This window comes from Aotus nancymaae, unplaced genomic scaffold (genome assembly GCF_030222135.1).
Source record: "Aotus nancymaae isolate 86718 unplaced genomic scaffold, 86718_ANA_hifiasm-v0.15.2.pri h1tg000040l, whole genome shotgun sequence".
In the NCBI taxonomy this organism is placed as follows: domain Eukaryota; kingdom Metazoa; phylum Chordata; class Mammalia; order Primates; family Aotidae; genus Aotus; species Aotus nancymaae.
In genome coordinates, this window is record NW_026988454.1 from 23,940,336 (window position 1) to 23,962,875 (window position 22,540).

Here is a 22,540-nt window from a genome sequence, read left to right on the forward strand (position 1 = left end):
AAACATGATCATGTTTTTGTATTATTTTGGTTAAAAAGTGTAGTGATTAACAAACTCTTCCTCGTAAAAGAATTACTGAAAGCAGCTTGAAAATCATAAGCATTATTTTTATGTCTCAGAGCCAAAATATTTCCCTACTGGAATATGTCTCTAATGATGTCATAAATTAATGGAAAAATAGCAGTAACATTTGCTTTACTGCCAAGGTTTAAAATACTTAAGCAAGGCATATTTATTTTAGTGATATGAATATTTAATTTTTCCTTATCTGGAAAGGTATTAAAGAGTGTTAATCATTTTATGTTTTGGAAAACTTTTAAAGTTTACCCTTGATATCAGCTGTTACTCTCCCCAAAAGCTTATTTATTTGCATCTGTTTTTATTTACATAAGCAATAAAGATATCAGTAGGTTATTTTTATAAAATCCAAGAAGCATATTCTAAATTTCTCTAGATGAGTAAATATAAAAAAATAGCCAGGAGAATTTTGAGAGTGAAAAAAATGCCCCATCAAATATACAAATATACTATAAATATATCCTAATTAAATAGTAGGATATAGACAGCGATAGACAAACAGCTCATTAGAACATGATAAGCAATCCAGAAACTGACAGATGTGTGTATTAAAAGAGAATTTCACATCCAAAGGGAAATAAACGGCACTGAGATAATCAACTACCAATTTAGAAAAATGTAAAGTTAGTTTACTTTTCTGAATCATACACACAAATAAATGCACCCCTCCAAAGTATATACAACAGGGAAAAATAATAGTTTATACTCTTGGCCTCCTCCATCCATAAGACACAAAACAATGAAGTAAAATATAACAATACAGATATATTTGAATATACAATAATTTACGCAAAATACCATTAAAAAGTTTAAAAGTTAACAGATTGGAGAAAAATATTGCAACGTATGCAATAAAGGGCTGATAGCCACGATATCTAAGGAGATTTTACCAATCCATATAAAAGACAAACAACTACCCAAAAAAATTGATCACAAACTTTTTTTTTTTTTTTAAGAGACAGGGTCTCACTTTGTTACCCAGGCTGGAGTGTAGTGATGTAGCCATGCCTCACTGCAGCCTCAATTTCTTGGGCTCAGGTGATCGGCTCACCTCAGCCACCAAAGTAGCTGAGACTACAGGCATGCACTACCATGCTCAGCTAATTTTTAAACTTTTTTCTAGAGACGGGGTCTCACTATGTTGCCCAGGCTGGGAGAGAACTCTTGGGGTAAAGTAATCCTCCTGTGTCAGCTGGTCAGAAGTTTTGGATAGTCAAATCAAATAATAAAAAAGAAATGGTCAATAAAGATATGTTAAGATGCCCAACCTAATAGAAATCAATGAAATGGGGTACCTTAGCCTCCCCAAGTAGCTGGGACTACAGGTATGAACCACTATGCCCAACTAATTTTTGTATTTTTAGTAAAGACAGAGTTTGCTATGTTGTCAAGCCTGGTCTTGAAATGGGTTCATACTTTAGAATACAAACGTCTCAACCACATCCCTCTCCTCTCAAATGCTGATGAGGGTGAGTGAGTAGACTAGGCAAGCTTTTAATCTGTAGATCTGTAAACTAAGTGCTGTTTTTGGAGGATAACAGAGTAGTTTATTCCAAAATGCAAAATGTATATTCCCAGGGACCTAGCAAATCTACTTACGGGACTGCCACAAGAACACTGGCATGTACTGGCACAAAGATATATATATATATATAAAGAAAGTCAAGGCAACAATGTTTTAATAATAAAAAACTGAAAACTCTAAACATCCATCAATGGTGTAATTGTTCAATAACTTTTTGGCATATTATTTATGAAATGTCAGTCATTCAAATGAATTTTACATATATATATAATTTTTTCTTTTGAGGCAGGGTCTCTCTCTGTTGCCCAGGCTGGAGTACAGTGCTGTGATCTTGGCTCACTGCAACCTCTGCCTCCTGGACTCAAGCAATTCTCCCACCTTAACCTCCCCAAGTAGCTGGGACTACAGGTGTGAGCCACTATGCCCAAATCATTTTTGTATTTTTAGTAAAGACAGTGTTTGCTCTGTTGTCAAGGCTGGTCTCGAACTCCTGAACTCAAGTGATCTGCCCACCTTGGCCTCCCGAAGTGCTGGGATTACAGGCCTGAGCCACTGCATCCAGTTGAATGACATATAGACTATTATAGAAAGATTTCTTAGATGCTGTTTTCATGTGTGAGAAAGGGTGCATATAGATGCACACATGTATACACGCATATAATATATATATACACACACATGTTTATAAATACAGGGAAAAACATCTAAAAGGATCTGCATCAAACTTCTACTGGTGGATACCTGTGAGAATAGAACTGAGGTTGGGGAAGGAGTGAAAGGGATTTTCATTTATCCTTAATAGAATGTTGTATTGCTTGAATGCTTAATTAGAATATATTATTTGTGTACATGCAAATACATACATAAAAAAGAGGCCAGAGGCCAGGTGTAGTGGCTTATGCCTGCAATCACAACACTATGGGAGACTGAGGTGGGAGAATCGCTTGAGTTCTGGAGTTCGAGACCAGCCTGAGCAACATAGCAAGACCTTATCTCTACTAAAACACACATGCACGCGCGCGCGCGCGCGCACACACACAAACAAAATGACCCTTACTTCTTCCTGTACCCTAATTTTATTGTACTTCTTCATATAGAGTACAATAGAAGAGAAAGAACCTCTCTTAGTATAAATATTCATTTTTCATAAAATGAGAACCTCCATAAAGACATACTTTTAAATCTTGATTATTTTTGACTGTAATTTATTCTTTATATCATGCTATCAAATGAAGATAAGGCAATCAGATGCTCCAAATTCTAAGAAAACTATGCAGAAGTAGAACTATCCTGAATGACAATGTGTGGGCCGAGTGCAGTCACTGCAGCTGAGGGGTCAGAACTCAACTGCACCAAGCACGCCACCTTCCCAGTTGCCCGGAGGCCCCAGCCAGCGTGATGTCACCAAAAATATTCAGCCACCTTTTAATAATCAGCTTTACTACAGAAGAGCAACTACAGGTGTCACATTTCAGCATACATGTTTCCTGACCCTGGAAGTGGAAGGGAGAAAAGAGGGTGGCAAAAAAGTGTCTGGCTTGATAAGGACATGTTGTTGGTTCCAGAGTTGATTATGATAGAATAAAGCCCTCAAATAGATAAAAATCCATTCAGGATATTGGAAAGCTCTATATGTATATACAAACAAACCATATAGGAGAAGATAAATAAAGAAAAGTATATTTAGCCCTTGGTGTCTGCAGGGAATTCATTCCAGGACTCCTTCAGATACCCAAATCCATGGATTCTCCAGTCCCTGATATAAAATGGTGTAGAATTTATACACAACCTACATCCATCCTCTCGTATACTTTAAATCATCTTCGGATTACTTATACTACCTAATACAAGGTAAATGCTGTGTAAATAGCTATTTTACAGTATTGTTTTATGATCTGTGTTATTTTTATTGTTGTGTTGTTATTTTGTATTTGTTTTAACATATATTTTGGGCCGGGTGTGGTGGCTTAGCCTGTAATCCCAGCATTTTGGGAGGCCGAGGCAGGCAGATCACTCGAGGCTAGGAGTTCAAGACCAGCTGGACCAAAACATGGTGAAACCCTGTCTCCACTAAAAATAAAAAAATTAGCCAGGCATGGTGGCACATGCCTGTAATCCCAGCTGCTTGGGAGGCTGAGGCAGGAGAATCACTTGAACCTGAGAGGTGGAGGTTGCAGTAAGCTGAGATCACGCCACTGTACTCCAGACTCTGTCTCAAAAAAAATAAAATTAAAAAATTTTGGATTGTGGTCAGTTGGCTACACAGATGGGGAACCCATGGATACAGAAGGCCGACTATAACCCGAAAAGAAAGGGGAGTTTCTCTGGCATTAACACAGGAAGAAAAGCTGTGGAGGAAGTCTATAACAAACCTCACTCCTCTCCATCAATTTCAGGGAAGTTTGCTGTTAAAACTGGAGGTTATACAGCACTTCCTTTATATTTTGACACGCTCTCGGCACACAGTACCATCATCACTGGGACTGCAGGAACAGTGGCACCAGGATGTATGGCTGTAGTTTAGGGGATCAGTATTTGTTTTCCACAAAGACCTATCATGATCTTCTTCATGTAATCGAACATCTATCCTGGTATTTTTTTAATTGATTCAATTTTTAAAGATATGATTTGCTTGCAAATTTTTAGAAACACACCTGTTATGCAGAGCAAAGTACATTCATCCTAAAGACAGAAATAAACAGAACACCTGTGAAGTGAGGGGGTCAGATTATATTATCGCTCAGGTCCCTGCTGGGTTTGGTAACCTGTTAAAGAAACCGAAGGGGACTGGGGGAAAAATGATAAGGTGATAGCAATCTCCTGTGGCACCAGTAAAATCAGGATTCCCATTCTAAAGTTCAATCTTCTGAAAAGTCAGCTTCAATCCTGTTAAGTCTATTGTGAAACCAAAGCATTATGTATGTGCCCACACGGACTCTTGCCAACATCTATTCTGGGCATACAACTTCAACTAAGTCTGTTCAAGAGCAGAATAAATGATGTTGTCTTCAGGCCCAGAAAAAAACTAAGAAAGGAACCAAAGTGTAGCCCTTTGGAATGATTCAGACTTCTTTGAAAGAAAAGATTTAATTTTAGAAATTCTTATTCAGCATGATTAGTTTTAGTGTTCTTGAAGGAGATAGCTGAGTTTATTATGAAATTCTAGAAATTTATGATCTTATCTAGTCATATCTTTAAAACTGTCACATTGACTGTTAGGGTCTTAAAAGCAAACAAGAATGAATGTGAGAAGTGGAAATGTTCATAAGATGGTTTTAAGCTAAACTGTTTAAAAACATTTTTTAAATGTGATAAAATATACCTATCATAAAATTTACCAGTGTAAGCAATTTCTTTTTTTTAACCAACTTAACATGGGATCGCATCTTAAGCATTTTCAATTTCTAAACTGTATTTTGTCACGTACCTTGTAAACTGTCGACTCTCTTCATGAACTTCCATTTCTGTGCTTTTAAATTCATTTAGTTCTTTCCTTATTGCTGCCTAAAAAGGGAAAAAATAGATAAACAGAATTATTATTTAGGTCATACATTGCCCCAGTATACACAGCATCAATGGAAAAGATCTTTTTTTTTTTTTTTTAAGAGATAGGGTCTTGCTCTGTCTCCCAAGCTGGAGTGGAGTGGTACAATCACAGCTCATTGCAGCCTCAAACTCCTGGGCTCAAGTGATCCTCCCACCTCAGCATTCTGAGTAACTAGGATTACAGGTGTGTGCCAGCATGCTCAGCTAATTAAAAAAATTATTTTGCAGAGACGGGGTTTCAATACGTTGCCCAGGTTGGTCTTGAACTTCTAGGCTCAAGTGATCTCCTCACCTCAGTCTCTCAAAGTGCTGAAATTACAGGCATGAGCCACCATACCCAGCTTAGACATTCTTTTAGGGTGTAATAAATGTAATACCATACTATAGCCAAACTACAACCATGATAGACTTTCTTCAAGTGCACTTGGCAAAGGGGATTGGGAGGGGGCCTTTGCTAAACTCATCTTTGAGCCTGGTCTATGAGTCACACGGGACATCCCCCACCCACGATGACCACAAGGAAAGTGCAGGTCATGACATTTTCCGAGAAGCAATACCATTTTCCTATGGAAAGTTCTGCATTGAATATTGCCCACAACAACATGGCTTTAACTAGCTGCCAGAGAGCTACTGAGAAAGCAATCACATATATATTCTTTAATACTGAAGGTTTATAGACATAGAACTTACAATTTCAGCACAGCACTTAAAGCTACTCAAAGAAAATATCAAATATAATGCATTGCTATTTAAATAACACATAATCTGTGTCATGTAATTTTTGGTATTTGAGGAGATGCTTATGTCATTCAGACCGAAATGTTAACATTAGTTATCTGTTAAGTAGTGGCAGGATTATAGATGGTTTGTGGTTTTACAATTTTGCTTATTTTTATATCCTAACTTTTCTACAAAGAATGTTTTACTCATGTTTTAAAAAAGGTGCTAATAAAAACACCCCTGTAACCTCTAGGCAAAACGGACTCTTCAGCCAAAACAAAGAATGATAAGTCATAGGGAGCGACTTCACTGGGAGATAAAAAGTCTCCTTTGTGGTTGGAAAATAATAAATTTTAGAAAAGGGATCAGACAGAGGAAACCCCTGAGCCCTCTCTGTGGCTCTCTCTCATAACTATCATTCTGCAATACACAAGGCTTTCCCTCAACACTCCTTTCAATGCTATATTTAAGTCTTTCGTCACAGATGGTCTTTCTCCCCAAATATATTCCTCAGGCCCTGTAGTTTCTATGGGGAACCTGTGACTAGGACCGGTGACAATGATTCTTGCTACTGACTTTTGGAAATGAAGAAACAAACAGAGAAATACGTGTGGGCCTGAGTCCTCTGTGACACGTCTGTCCAGTTTGTCTCACCAGTCTGATCAACAATGAGGACACTTTTGCTTACCGCAAAAACTGATGCCTAGAAATATTATACAGATGAAGAAGGAGAAATAGTGAGGATGCTCTTTACCACTCACCAGTTAACATCTATAAAACGCTCTTTCTTGAAAGGAGATATTTTAAATGGAACAGTGGCAGAGAATCCTGTCTTGAGGTTCATTTTAAATTTCTTCTCCAAATGTAAGGTTTCAGCAGAGGAAGTGAAAGTGGTACACTTGGAATCAGAAGACAGGGATTCTAGTCTTGGCTCTGCCCTCATTAGCTGTGTGACCCTTACTGAATCACTTCACTCCAAACCTCAATTTTCTTATCTGGAAAACCAGGAGGAAATTCTTCACAATATCATGAGAATTAACCAAGAGCATATTTGAAAGTGCTTGTACACTGCAGAGTCAATAAAATGTCATTATTATGAGCCGCTTGAAAAACAAATTATTCTAGTCTGTGATTGGAATTAACAATTCTTTAATTGTTATTTATGAAGAGTCTACTGGAATGAAAGAAGATAATGCCAGGGAAGTTGACTTAACCATGAATAAGATAAAGTCCTTATTTGCAATAGTAGGTTGGCTACTGATCTAAGAGTATGGCAAAAATCAATGAAAGCCTTCTGTGAGGATCTATTGAGATATGGAATTTACAAAACATTACAATTGCAAATTGTGTGCTATACATCCTTTATATTAACAACATTTATAATTCACTGATGACCATATACCTATGTATAGAGAGAGACAGTTTACTATTTACAGGCTCATCCTACATGCTAATTGGCAGTGTGACTTTGCTATTTCCCCATCAAGAGGTGAAGTCTATCTCTCCAACCTTAACTCTGGATGTGTCTGGTAACCACTTTCAACAAATGAACACAGTAGAGGTGATACATGCCAGTCTGATGTAGCCCTTCACTGGCCTGGCACGTTCTGCTTCTTGTTACTTGAAAGCCAGTTGCCATGTGAAAAAAAAAAAAAGTGAGTATTCTCAGAAAACCATGCTGTGAGAAACCCAAGGTACAGGGAAAGGCCCTGGAGGATAAGATGCCGGGAAGCTAAAGAGAGAGGCCAAGGAGCCAAAGGCACCGACGGTTAGTGAAGTTATCTTGGAAGTGAATTCTCTAACCCAGCATTTCACCTGATGCCACAGGGATCTGAAACAAACTGCTGGGCTGAGCCCTTCTCAAATTTCTAACTCACAGAATTGAGAGCAAAATAAATAGTTGTTTTAAAAGCCACTAAGTTCTGGGGTGGCTTGTTAAAAAGCAGCTGATAGCCCAAAAACTATTCCAAGGCTTTAACCTTGCAGATGATACAATGGCGGCCTAGAGAGGTCACATGACTTGCTAGGGAGAGATCGCATTAACCCTTTTCCTGTTTGCCCCAAGAATACTCGCCTGGCAGCACTTACGCCTGCAGTTGTTTACCTAAAGATAAGTTTGCCATGAAATATCTTGCTTTTATTTTCGCAATGTTCTAGTAGATCGACTTTGGAAAGAAAGACATTATTCTATTTAGAGCATTATGATTTTAGTAGTGGTATTTCCATTTACAGAATATAGTATTTCTTGATTGCCGAAAATGTCAAATCCTAGAAAACACAGCATCTCTACGTGTGATGTTAACATCATTTTCAAACGGCTGTTGGCCAAAAAATCGTTTGATGAACCAAATTTTTCCGAAATAGATGATTCTGTTGTTAGGTCAATTTAGATACAACTCCAAGAACAGTGTTTATATTTTATTTTTATTTTTATTTATTTATTTATTTTGAGACAGGGTCTCACCCTGTCATTCAGGTTGGAGGGCAGTGGTGTGATCTCGGCTCACTGCAACCTCTGCCTCCCGTGTTCAAACAATCCTCCCACCTCAGCCTCCCGAGTGGCTGGGACTACAGGTGTGTGCCACCCTGCCTGGCTAATTTTTTGTACCTTTTATAGAGATGGATTTTGCCATGTTGGCCAGGCTGGTCTCAAACTCCTGGGCTCAAGCAATCCACTCCCCTTGGCCTCCCAAATTACTGGGATTACAGGCGTGAACCATTGCAATTGGCCTGTTTTTTATTTTCCACATTGAAAATCAGTCAGATTTGCTTCAGCCTCAAAAAGAGTGTTTATGTAAAATTAAATGAACACTGGCAGCGAGCTGCACTTTCTTTCTCTAAACAGGAAGAGGGTTAAGGGACAAACATGGGGCTCCTACACGAGCCTTTTTAACCTCACATCCTACAGGCTTTCCATCAAAATGAGCTTCTGGGACCCTGTCATCAGGATAATTGCTTCAGATCTGCATGTTGTGTGTGCTGGCTTACAATTAGAAATTATGTGAATGATGGCAATGAATGTGCTGTGAAATTATAAGGACTAGTTGTTTGAAAAAAATATATCAGAAAGATGTGACTACAATTAAAGAAATAGAATGCTTGTTTTAAAAATTCACTGAAGATTGATCACAGTTTTATTACAAGAGCTACTTCCTCTTGGAATAAAGAGAAAGATTTCCTGAGAGGGTTTAAAAGAGGAAAAAAGTAATTCAGACACTTTAGACAAATACATGTATAATAAACTTAACTCTCTTCTTTGCAAGGGAGACCAGGTTTTAGTCCTAATAATTCTTCACATCTATGTAAATAGGACTGATTTTTGTGAGTGTGTGTATTTTTTTTTTGAGACAGGGTCTTGTTCTGTCACCCAGGCTAGAGTGCAGGTGGTGTGATCACAGCTCACTGCAGCTTCAAATTTCAGGGCTTAAGACACCCTCCCACCTCAGCCTTCTGAGTAGCTGGGACCACAGGTGTGTGGCCATGACACCCAGCTAACTAAAAACAAAAATTTTAGAGACGAGGTTTTGCTGTGTTGCCCAGGCTGATCTTGAACTCCTGGGTTCAAGCAATCCTCCTGCCTCAGCCTTCCCAAAGTGTTGGGATTACAGCCATGAGCCACCATGTCCAGCCTGGGACTGATTTTGTTGAAAGACATGCGATAGAAAGAGCTGGCCTGAGATTATGAGGGATTAGAGCCCCAATGATGTCAGGTTGTACCACCAATGGGAAGCCATCGAACCAAAACTAGGTATTTCTAGAGTAGAAACAACAACAACAACAAAACTCTATGAGATAACAACTGAGACCAAATATACAGTAATTTTGGCATCATGAGAATCATAGAGAGGAAAAAGGAAACAAAAATATCTGAAACGAAGTTTAAAATTGGCCAGTGGTGAGTGGCAACAGGTCTGTTTCATCATTCTCAGTCAGCTCAAAGGTTATGCTGGGAAGAAGCAATAGGTGATTTGTTGAAAATGCAGACCCTGCTGCCTCCTCTGTTAATTCTGCTGTGAGGCCAGAATTAACTAGAGTTGCCACTTTTATATCCTTTGTTTATTTCTTGGATAAAATTACGATGGGATCAGGGGAGGATTTCTGGACTACTCATCAAGCTCAATGCCACAGGGAGGCAAGTGTACTCCCTTCTGTTGCTAGGGCAACAATGAACAGGGCAAAGAACAGCTCAGGGAGAACAAAGATCTCAGGCTTCCCTAGGACCTATTTAGACAGTGTGTTCCTGGAATGACAGTATGTGTTTTTCAACTTTATATCCCAGTATCTAGGACGATACTTAACATATTGTAAGTGTTTTAATAAGTGATTACTAAGTGGCCTGTTGGACAAAAGCACATCTCGTCTGAAAAAGTTCTACATTCTCTTTCACTGGACAATTTTCGACTAGATCGTAAAATGAGGAATCAACAGTGAAAATGTCACCACTGGGGAACAGAGCTTGGCTTCTCATCCCTCACCATGAGTATCACATTGGTAAGAGCTACTGTTCATTGATGAGCAGGAACTCTAGAGATATTCTACCTAATTCTCAAGATAGAGCTAATTGGCTTTATTTTACTAGTAAGTAAACCTAGGTTAAATGACTTGGCCAAGGTCAAAGAACTACCAAGTGGCCAAGTCAAGAATCCATCCATAAGTGCCCATCTCTAAAGCCTGACCCTCTCTCTGCCAAGGAGCTTCCAAGCTCTACTCTAGGAAGATGGTGACTGGCAGGCAAGCCTAGGTCTTCAGGCCAATTCGATGGCCTTCTCTGACGTCACCTGACTGCCACTGAGGGACCAGCTCATTTATCTACCTCAGTGCAGGAAACCAGGACATCTCTATTGTACTGTGCTTGTATCTGTTTCTAGTGCTCTAAGTACATACATTCTAAAACTGAAAATTTTATTTTATTTATTTTTGTTTTAGAGACAGGATCTCATTCTGTTGCCTAGGCTGCAGTGCAGTGGCACAATCATAGCTCACTGCAGTCTTGAACTCCCGGACTCAAGAGATCCTCCTGCCTCAGTATCCCAAGTAGCTAGGAATACAGGGGTGTGCCACTACACCCAGCTAATTCTTTTAGTTTTTGTAGAGAGAGGGTCTTGCTATGTTACTCAGGCTGGTCTTTAACTCCTGGCCTCAAGTGACCCTCCCACCGTGGTCTCCCAAAGTGCTGACATTACAAGTGTGAGTCATTGTGTCCCGACCTGAAAATTTTATTTTAAAGGGGAATTAAGAATCAAGTTCACAATTAATAAGGAATTTCTCCCATCACTTTTCTTTTCCAACACAAGCCATTTAACCAGACTACCAGATTTCAAAGATTCCCCACCACACCCAGCAAGGGCCTTCCTCCTTCATAGAAAGGAGAAGCATTGATTAATTATTGACTGATTGGCTACTGCTCTTTAAAATGCAAGGTGGTAGCTTAATGGAGCTAAGAAAATGGCACTAAGATAAGAGAAAGACAAGATGGTTCCTTTAGGCTGACAGAAAGCTCGTTTTTTGTTTTGTTTTGTTTTTGAGATACAGTCTTGCTCTGTCACCCAGGATGGAGTGCAGTGGTGTGATCTCGGCTAACTGCAACCTTTGCCTCCTGGGTTCAAGTGATTCTCCTGCTTCAGCCTCCCAAGTAGTTGGTACTACAGGCATGTGCCATCATGCCAGCTAATTTTTGTATTTTTAGTAGAGATGGGTTTTCACTATGTTGGCCAGGCTGGTCTTGAACTCCTGACCGCAAGTGATTCACCCACCTCGGCCTCTCAAAGTGCCTTGGATTACAAGCATGAGCCACTGCACCTGGCCTCTTTGTCTATTTTATAAAACAGAGATGGAAATATTTACTTTGAATAGTTTTCTAAAATGAGATATAGAGCTCAAAAGTTAAAAATAAAGCTCATTTTTAAACACAATAGTTAAATTACAATTTTTATATGAATTAGCTTACTGAATACAATACATTATTTTGAATCTGATCTAAATATATATATTAAAATGAAGTGTTTTAAGGTAAAAAGTAACAAAACCCAGAAATGCTTGCTAATAATGGTGATTAGCATGTGTAATTTTCATTCTAAAATAAAATACACACTAAGATCATTGATAGTCTTAGGATCTCTGGGCAATAAGTAATATTTCATCATATTTATCTTTTAACAACTAGAGGAACCAGTTTTTTCCAGTGTTAGGTAGGAAATGGTATTTTTAGAAATTCTTAAAAGTACGGTGCATTAAAGTGGTTATTTTCTTATTTTTGCATTTTGATTATTCAGATATGGCCTAATGAATATTCATCACTTGTGTATATACAATATACTACACATAAACGTCTTAAATCATTGCCTTTTTCAATTTTTGTCTTTAAAAACGTGTACTACTTAATTAATTAGTTTGTTTATTTTGAGACAAGGTCTGGCTCTGTTGCTCAGGCTGGAGTGCAGTGGCATGGCTCACTGCAGCCTCCGCCTCCTGGGCTCAAGCATCCTCCCACCTCAGCCTCCCAACTAGCTGGGATTACAATGCACACGCCACCACAGCTGGCTAACTTTTTGTATTTTTAGTAGAGATGGGGTTTCACCACATTGCTCAAGCTGGTCTCAAACTCCTGAGCTCAAGAAATCTGCCTGCCCTGGTCTCCCAAAGTGCTGGGATTACAGGCATGAGCCACCGCACCTGGCCAATATGTTTTCCTTCTAAAAGAAATTCCACCTTTTAATTTTCTTCCAGAGAAACACACACACACACATACACACAGAGACACACACAGACACACACACACATACACAAATCCACTTCTAAAAATGCTGTCCTTTAGACTTTGAAAAGTCTCAGAAGAAACGTGAGAGATACTGTCAGAAGAACAAAATGGGGCCCATCTGTGAGGAGAGACGCTCTGGGGCTCCGATCTGCAAGGGAGATGTCAAAGTCATGTGCTCTCAAAGCACTCATGAACCGAAACAAAGCCTGTGGCAGAAAACCTGGCCATGTACCTTTCCCCTGCAGCCTAGAAGTCCAGAACAAAAACCCATTTTTGTTTCAACATAAAATGTTTAAAAAACCTCCTCTCTATTACAACTAGAGATGAATGAGCTTTACCTTCCAACAAAAGTACAGGAATTAAAAAGAACTCTTTCTAGGGTATGGACAATTTAGTTTGCATACAAGAGTGGTTAGTCATTTAGACTCTCACTGCTTACGTACTTGGCCCCTGCAGTGACCTTTACTCATTTATCTGGCCCTACCTGTCATTCTGGAGTTTTGCATTTGAATAATAAGATAGCCAGGAATGGTGGGTGTAGAAAATTGTATTTTCCAAATTTGCCCAGTCCCCTGTCAAGAAGTGGAGCTAATTCCCCTTTCCTTGAAGCTTGAGCTCGTCTTATGACTTGCCTGTAACTAATAGAATATAGTGAAGTGAGACTGGATAACTTCCAAAGCCAGATCAGGAAAGGCCATATAGCTTTTACCTGGTTCTCTAGGGACATTTGCTCTGGGAGAAGTCAGCCACCATGTAAGAAGACTGATGATTCTGGGGCTACCATGTTGAAGAGGCCACATACAGGTAGTTTGGTGGACAGCCAGAGTTGAGCCCAGCCTCTGAGCCATCCCTACCAGGACACCAGACATGTTAGAGAGGCTATCTTGGACCCTCCAAAGTCGGCTATTTGTCAGCTGAATAACACTGAGTGACCTCAGTCAACCTCACGAAGAGTGGAAGAATCACCTAGCTGAGCCCTGACTAAATCCCCAACCTACAAAATCTGTAAGGTATAAAATATTGGCTGTTTTCAACCACTAAGTTTTGGGGAAGTTCACTGCACAGAAATGGTGACTAGAGCAGGGTTAACGAGGAGCCACTAAATGAGAGGTGGATGACCAAAAGCCCACAACTGAAAGGAAAGGAGGATAGAAGAAACCTTGCACCAGGTGCAGAATGCAGGACGATTTCTAGCAAAATGGCTTACCAGATGCCTTGACTAACTCTTCTATTGAAAAACAATTAAAATGCTAAACATAGCATCTAAAAGCTGCTTTAAATGTACTAGACCGCTGGGAAAAGAGTAAAAAATACTTTGACAAAATGAGGAAAAGAATATCGTGCCCAGCAAAATAAGGTAAGTGAGCAACAAAACTGGCTTTGACCTTGAGGGCATTTGTGTTAAATCTAGTGACTTTGAGCAGTCATCTTTATGACTTGGTGAAATTCAGAAGACAGACAAAACCCACCGAGGTCTAATAAATAATTCTCTCTCCGTAAGTTGGGGACCAAATGGGATACTCTCAGTGTAAGGGTAAGCTAGAATATCTGACCATTCAATGACAAACAAAAAATTGCAAGTTTGTGCTTAGAAAGTAAGGGAATAGGCAGGGAGGAATGAAATGTACCCTGAAAATTTTAAGCCATGAGTTAGACGTCATAGAGGTCTCCTGCTTCAATTCATAGTACTAAGATAGTCTAAAATAATTCATTTGGATAATCTAGTTTAAATTATATTTGATAAAACAAACTTTACAACAGAAAGCATTTCTTGAGATAGAGTAGCATAACAAAAGTTTCATCAAGAAAATGTAGGCATTCTAAACACGTATATCTAATGACACACCTCACAATAAATGAAGCAAAATTGACAGAATTATAAGGAGAAGTAAAAAAAAATACACAGAGTGGGAGATTTAACATGTCTTGTTTGTTATCTGATGGATCAAACAGACTAAAAAATAACTAAGGCCACAGAAATCTGAATAGAACTAACAAGATTGATCTGACAGGAAAATTTGCACACCCTCAAACTGTAGAACACATATTGTTTTCAAGGTTAGATGAGACATTTATAATTACTGACTACATACTTTAATCCCAATACTTAAGGCCACATCCCAGACCAATGAGATCAGGATCTCCAGAGATGCGACCCAGGCATCCACCTTCTTAAAGATCTGTAGGTGATTCCAATGTGTAGCCAAGGTTGCAAATTGCTGACACAGAGTCATTTCTAACCTTCAATGCTTGCATCAGAAAGGAAGGAAAGATGAAAATGAATGATCTGAAGAGTAGTCTATCTTAGGTTAGAACAGAACAATCAATAAAGTCCCAAAAATTAGAAGGAAGAAGAGAAAAGAGCAAATAATAATATAGAAAACAAACATATAATACAGATGACCAAGAAAACTGAAAGCATATCTTATACCTTTCCAAAAAAACAACTCCATGTAAATAAAAAGTTAAATGTCAAAAGCAAAACTATAAACACTTTAGAAGACAGTATATGAAAATATAGCTATCATTTTGGTATGCAAAGAATTTTTAAAAACAGAAACAGAATCATAAGCCATAAAGAAAAAGGATGATAAATTCAACTGTATTAAATTTAAGAATCTTGTTAAATTGATATTTGCAATATATATATATAACTGGAATATATGAAGAACTCCTATGAATCAGAAGAAATTGACAACCAAAAAAAAAAAAAATGGGCAAAAGGCACTTCAGTGGAGTGGAATCCAAATGCCCAACAGGCATATGAAAATATGCTCAACCTCATTCATTATGAGTAAAAGCACAATGAGCTATGACTTCGTAGCTTCCTCAGCCAGGGCTCTCCCTCCCGTCCCTAAGGGACTGCTCTTTGCCTCTTCTCCATAGGTACAGACCTCCTACTCCATGATTTTGCCCACTCTGTCAGTTACTGACTTTTCCTCCTATATGTTCAACCTCTCCCTTTCTTTTGACTCCTTCACAACATAAAAAATTGCTCAAGTATTTCCCATAAATTAAAAAAAATCACTCCTTTGATACCCTATCTCAGCTTCCAAATTTATGCACCCAAACTCATGAACCTTCACAATTACCAGCCATATGTTGAACGACTGCCTTATCATACTGCTACCCTTCAGAGCCCAAATTCTCAGGATTGTGTCTGATCCCGTTGTTTCCACCACAGGCTTCCACCCTTCAGGCTACCGAAATGCTCCCTCTCACCATGTCACTGCACACACGTGGCCGTCCTCCCTGACACAGTCCTTCTAGGCTGCCGTGCTACCAGTTTCTCCTCTTTCCCCACATCACAGATGTTTCTTCTCAATATTCTTTTGCTGCTTCTTCCTAAAAAGTCCCTGGAGTGCTTTCCTCAGTCTCCTTCTCTTCTATTCTTGTTTTGAACATTCTTCCTTTGTGATCTTATTCTTTCTTACTTTTCATGTCTACTTATGAGCTAAGGATTTCTGAATCTATATCTCCAATATGTGCTTGATACATAGTAGGTACTTTAAATCATGAAACCTCCTATTAAAAAGAGTCAGCACAGAGTGTGATTACATGTGCTTAAATGCCTAATTTTAGCTAAGATGCTGCATGTTTAAGCAAAAGTACTTACAATTAAAAAAAAAAAGACTGGGTATAGCATGAGTTTATTGAATACCAGATTTTACTAAGAGAGAAAAATTAGAATAATTTTAAAACGGTTGGCACAAATCTTTGCCTATGGAACCATGGTACTCATAAGGCAAAAGTCTTTCAACATTGATAGAACCCACTGTATATTTCATTTTTCATGAATTGTGTGCAATGATTTAGATTAGGGGTTGGTAAATCATGACTTGCAGGCCAAATCTGGCCCACCACCATCTGTTTCTGTAGATAAAGTTTTCTTGGAACATATACGTATCCATTGAATTACACATTGTCTGTGGCTGTTTTCATGCTACAGTGGCAGAACTGGGCAGTTGTAACAAAGATTCTATGGCCCACACAGCTTAAACTATTTTCCGTCTTGTCATTTCTATTAAAAGTGTGCCAGACTTGACAAAGATCAAACCTTTCTATTGTTAACATATCCCTTTAAAATGGTAAGTTGTGTAAGTTATATTTTCTAAATGAAGGGTAAATCCTAGATGTGAGAAAGCCCTCCCCATCTAGGTATAAAAGCAGTAGGTTATATAATAAATAAGAACTACTTTTCTCTGAGACTTAGTTGAAAGAACTACATTGATATCACTAAATGTATCACTTAAGTGGCTTAAATAATCAGAGGCAGAAAACTGTTGTAATATTTGGTAAGATCTCATCCCCTAGGATGACTTAAGTAGGAGGAATGTGTATTGGAGCTTCCAGAAAAGCAATACAATCAACACAAAAGCCACTGGGATTCTTGCCTTGTCTGCCGGTGTTAACCTGGCCCAGGGCTTGTCTGCTCGGCGGTCATAGTCGGGAGAATCCGTGACTTCTACGTACTCGTTAAATCGCAGGATCCTTCGAGCTTGTAGCTCTGCCACCGTGGGTCTCAGGCTGAGCTGCAGGAGAACAAGGAAAAAGGGAGAGTTCAGTAAACCACTTACAGCCGCATGGTGGCAAGTTTTCTATAGAGAACACTTCAAAGTTATGGTTAAATAAGGTCACTTTCAGGTTAACAAAAAAAAGAAAAAAAAGGCAACAGCATCTTGGGAATTTTTAATGAGAACTAGAAAGCAGTGTGCCCTAATTTTTGAGACTATAAAAAAATCATCATTTTAGGTAGGTCAGTCTTTGGCAACCACCTGCATTATGCTGTTTCCCCCAACTTGCCTGGCACTGTGATAAACGTCTGTCATCCCTGACGCAAGGAACATGCAATGCACAGACACAATAGTAACCCAGATGAGGAATGGCTGGTAATTAGCAAGACAAAAGTCGCAGAATTTTTAGAAATGGAAATAAAAACCTGTTTCTATAATATTAAGCCTATACATTCAGAAATGCACAAAGTTATGACCTAGAAAGGGTCCAATAAAGGGTGCGCCTATAGCACCGCTGTCCTTAAGATATTCATAATAAGGATAAGGCCCCAGTAGGACACATGCCCTTGGCCAGAAAAGCCGATGTACAAGAATGGGGAGGGGAGAGTTGATGGAGAACTGTGTACTTCCTTGAGGCCATCACTGCTTAAAATCAACTCCAACCTTAAAGATACTTCTAACAACTTGGGTTCCTTTTCGCGATCTTTGTCAAATTCAGATTTGTAATTATATTGCTTTTCTCTCTGAGTTCGTTCTCAAACTGAAGAATAAGACTGAAATGATTCTAACAGGTAAAAGAAAGCTGGCCCCTGGTAAACATGCATCATCTACTCTCTGCTACTGAGGTTCACTCTCTTTTTGGCCTTTCCTAGTTGGGTGGTATCATAGTTATCTCCAGAGAGATAGACTTAGACCTCTATGTTAGCCATAGGGCCCATTTTCATATCTTTTCTCTTATATGTACTCTGTATACAGCCAGACTACCCAGCATCTAAGTGATCCTCTTTGGAGATATCGCTTATTTATTTATTTAAACAAAGTGGGGATCTCTCTATGTTGCCCATGCTGGTCTTGAATTCCTGGGCTGAAGCAATTCTTCCATCTCAGCATCCCAAAGTGCTGGGGTTTCAGGTATAAGCCACTGCATCTGTCCAGAAATATTCCTTATTTTGCACTGGGTCTACATCCTGTAGTCATTAACAGCCCTTTCCTGTCAATTTCCTCCTGAACTAAGCCAATATTTGAATATTCAAAGCACTCAAGGACTTCTAGAAGGCCTGGACCCATACCCTGAGCCCACTTGAGCTGGAATGTCCCAACTATGGCTCCCTCTATCTTCATAGAGCCCTGGTAGGCAATGGACAAGAGAGAGAATAATCTAATGATCTGTTATACTGTAGTTGCTGCCCAATCTATATCGCTAGCTTCTTGTTGCCACTTTGGGGCAGGTGGAAATAAGGAGGTAGAGAAGCCATTGTTCCTGAGGACTGGCTAGAAGGAAAGTGGCCAATGGCAACAAAGGTTAGAAATTCTCCATCCAGCCTTGTCTTCAGGATTATGTCAATCATGAGGTAGCTACCAGTGCTACAGGCTGGCCTGCACCTACATGCTTCTGTTGCAGACTCCCTGGCCAGCCCACAAAAATGTGGGTCAGGTCGCACTCCATGGAGATGTCATGTTTTAGTCACTTTATCCTTTTTTTAGGTGCAAAAGGTATGTCTGAAGAATTATTAGGATTTATAATGAAATATAAACTCTGATGGTGCTTAATTTTTCCAAAGGCTATTATTATTTTAACACAGAAAAAAGTGATGGCCCTAACATCAGACTTATATATTCATAAATAGGTGGCAACAATTGTCTGAGTTTGGGAGGTAAGACATTTGTCAATCTGAGTAGCACTGTAGCAGCCAGGCTGGATGATCAAGTTCATGTTATAAATTACTTACCCAGCTCTGATGTGGAATAGTGGGAAATCTTCAGGAGTAACAAAATATTTATTTAATATTTCCAACACTAAATGGAAAGTGCAAGCATTTTAAGGAATAATTTTTATTATAATTAAAAACTTTTTTCACTTCTTTTTTTTCTTTTTCTTTTTTTTCTTTGTTCTAATCAAATGAGATTAATTTTTAATTAATTAATTATTATTTTTTTTTGGGAAAAAAGGTCTCACTATGTTGCCCAGGCTGGTCTTGAACTCCTGGGCTCAAGCAATCCTCCTGCCTCAGCTTCCAAGTAGCTGGGACTACAGGTGCATGCTACTGCACCTGGCTCAACAATTTTTAAAAATAGAAATATATGCATTGAAATGTTAATAATGGCCATCTCTGAATGAAAGATATATTTTTCTTTTTTTTGTATCTTTAAAAATTTTCACACAGAGTACATATTTTCATAGAGTAAATGCAATTTTAAAACACTTGATTGTTAATTTATCAAAATTAATACAACATACAATTATAAACATCATTTATAGCATGTGCATTATATTGATTTTTTTTTTTTTTTGAGACAGAGTCTCACTGTATCTCCCAGCCTGGAGTGCAGTGGCACAGTATCAAGTCACAGAAACCTCCGCCTCCCGGTCTGAAGCAGTCTTCCCACCTCAGCCTCCTGAGTAGCTAGAACTAGAGGCATGTGCCACCAGGCTGGCTAATTTTTGTACTTTTTGTAGAGATAGGGTTTCACCATGTTGCCCAGGCTGGTGATTTTGATGTTTACGATTACAGACTAATAGGAGCAATTATTCCTAAACATCCGATTTACATATAGAGAGAAGATCAGTATTTTTAAAAAACACAAAGTATATCTCAAAACACATATGTTCACTAATAGTCACGATTTCATCACCTTTCTGCTGAGTCTGCGTTTAAGTTCCATTTTTGCTTCTTGTTCCTCTTCTTCATTCTTTTCTGTTTATTAAAGGGGGAAAGTTATGTTGACAGTTACTATAGATTATTTTATAATCAGAAAAATATATCAGGCCACAATCATGTGACTCTAACAAATAATGATCAAATACTACACCAACATCATTAACAAGCTGTCAAAAGATTTTGTAGAAAGGTTGATCATCTTATACACACACACACACACACACACACACACACACACACACACGTATATACGCATTTTTTTTTTTTTTTTGAGGGACTGGTTTACTAATTTTAAACGTTTTTGCTTCCTGATGTCTTGTTCTATGCTTAAAAAAAACACAGGAGTGTCCATGTTCTAATGAAAGCCCTCTATTGCTGATCATCTCATGGGCTTATAAGCACAATTTACCAGAATTCAGATAAAAATTTACTTCTGAATCTGGCCTTCATAGGAAAATCTGAGACATATTAAAAGAGCAAATTAGAACCATCCGATGCATGTCTGAGCTGCTGATTTCCATTCAAATCCAACCAAAATATTTGATTTGTCTTCCTTGGTTTCCATAGAAGCAGAATGTAAGCATTTCCTTGGACTTTGCTTTCAAACCAGAATGTTCTAAATGAGGTTATGATGTACTGTGGGTGGAAATTATTTATTTTCTTGTGACTTTGCCATTCCAAAGTCTTCTCTTTCTCTAGTGATTCACCAAGTAGTACAATTTTATGCTGCCCAACAGATGGGATTTAAAGAAAAATGTCCAAAATCTTTAAAGAAAAATGTCCAAAATTTTTAAAGAAATAAGCATCCTTCAGGTTTTGCTGTTTGTTGCTTACTAGAGGAACTTCTCTCTGTTGATTCCTTTAGCTCATCATCTGTTCGATCAGCGAGTGTACATTTTGCTTCTTGGATACCGATGCTTATGATAGACTATGTTTTAGAAAGTGCTATTATGAACTCTTTTGGAGGAAAATCACACTGCATAAAGATTTGACCAAAAGGTTGCAAAAGGAAAACTTCTTCTGTTTATTTACTTTTATTTTATTTTTTGGGACGGAGTCTCGCTCTGTCACCCAGGCTGGAGTGCGGTGGCATGGTCTTGGCTCACTGCAACCTCTGCCTCCTGGCTTCAGTTAAAAATTTTTTTAAAAATCCATGACAGGTATGAAATATATTTATTTTAAAATTCAAATAGACTTTTTACAACTAAGACTATTCTTACTGTAAATAAAATATCAGTATTCAATATTTGCAACATCTGTATTTGTTAGTTGAACAGGTTAAATTCTCTATCAGTTTTCCTTCTCTGAACAGGGAAAAGATTTTGTGTTCTTCTGAAATAATAACTTGAATGCATAAGAAAGAAGGTGATTAGACAAAGGGTGAACATAAATTGTAATCACCCACAAGACAAGAAACGAGTTAATATCCTTTCATTTTGTGCCAAACAAATTTTGTTATAATTTACATTTCTTCCTATGAAAGTATTGTAGGTTTTTAATTGCTTCTCAAAATATATACCGTTTCATATCCTTAAAAATGCATACTTAGGTTCAAGAATTACCTCATATGAGTTGGATGAAGCTTGTGAATTTTCAAAATACATAATAAACAAACGCCACACTGTGGTTCCTGTGATTCAAACCAGAGCTTTACAAGGTGACGTGATAGTGAAAATAAAAATAAAATTGTTGATATTGTTGATAAAAATGGATGATATTGTTAGTGATATTGATGACATTTAAGGAAAACATAATTCTTTTTTTTTTTTTTTGAGACCGAGTCTTGCTTTGTTGCCCAGGCTACAGTGCAGTGGATCTCGGCCCACTGCAACCACCACCTCTCAGGTTCAAGTGAGTCTCCTGCCTCAGCCTCCCTAGTAGCTGCAATTACATGTGCATGCCATCATGTCAAGCTAATTTTTTGTACTTTTAGTACAGATGGGGTTTCACCATGTTGGCCAGGCTGGTCTTGAATTCCTGATCTCAGGTGATCCGCCTGCCTCGGCTGGGAAAATATAATTCTTAAAACATTTTTGTCCATTCTTCTTATGCAGTGTTTATGCTATATTTTTAAGGTACTTTTCAAAGATGAAAATATTGGCCATAATACATCCCAAAGCTAACGAATGCTCCAGTCTTCATTAAATATGCAAAAATGACATTTCCTTCAAGGGAATATTAGAAAGTTTTGCCTTATTAAGCATATTGTACGAGTAGTGCTACTAGGTAACAGTGATGTCTGAAAAGAGGCCAACTACAGTTAGAGAACTGAATTCATTTTTGACATCAGGAAGTGACTTCTTTATATTTTCCATGTTCGAAATTGTACTTTTAGTGAAGTTAGAGGAGGAGGGTGAGAGGTAGAGGGAAGCCAACATGACTGTTCCTCTGAATCTTCATTTTTATTTTTATTTATTTATTTTTTTGAGACAGAGTCTTGCTCTGTCACCCAGGCTGGAGTGCAGTGGCATGATCTTGGCTCACTGCAACCTCTGCCTCCCAGGTTCAAGAGATTCTCCTG

The 22,540-nt window shown here is 38.4% G+C and overlaps 1 protein-coding gene across 4 annotated transcripts in view; it reads right to left on the bottom strand.

The window, feature by feature from the left end:
- Positions 1 to 22,540, bottom strand: part of PHACTR2 (phosphatase and actin regulator 2) — a 213,776-nt gene that overhangs the window by 16,027 nt on the left and 175,209 nt on the right. For all 4 annotated transcript variants that reach the window (XM_012474424.3, XM_064360612.1, XM_012474425.2 and 1 more), the window contains 3 exons: positions 19,994 to 20,055; positions 17,021 to 17,158; positions 5,031 to 5,107 (listed from right to left, as the gene is read on the bottom strand). In XM_012474424.3, the coding sequence (XP_012329847.2) occupies positions 5,031 to 5,107; positions 17,021 to 17,158; positions 19,994 to 20,055 (277 nt within the window). The remainder of the gene's footprint in view (positions 1 to 5,030; positions 5,108 to 17,020; positions 17,159 to 19,993; positions 20,056 to 22,540) is intronic.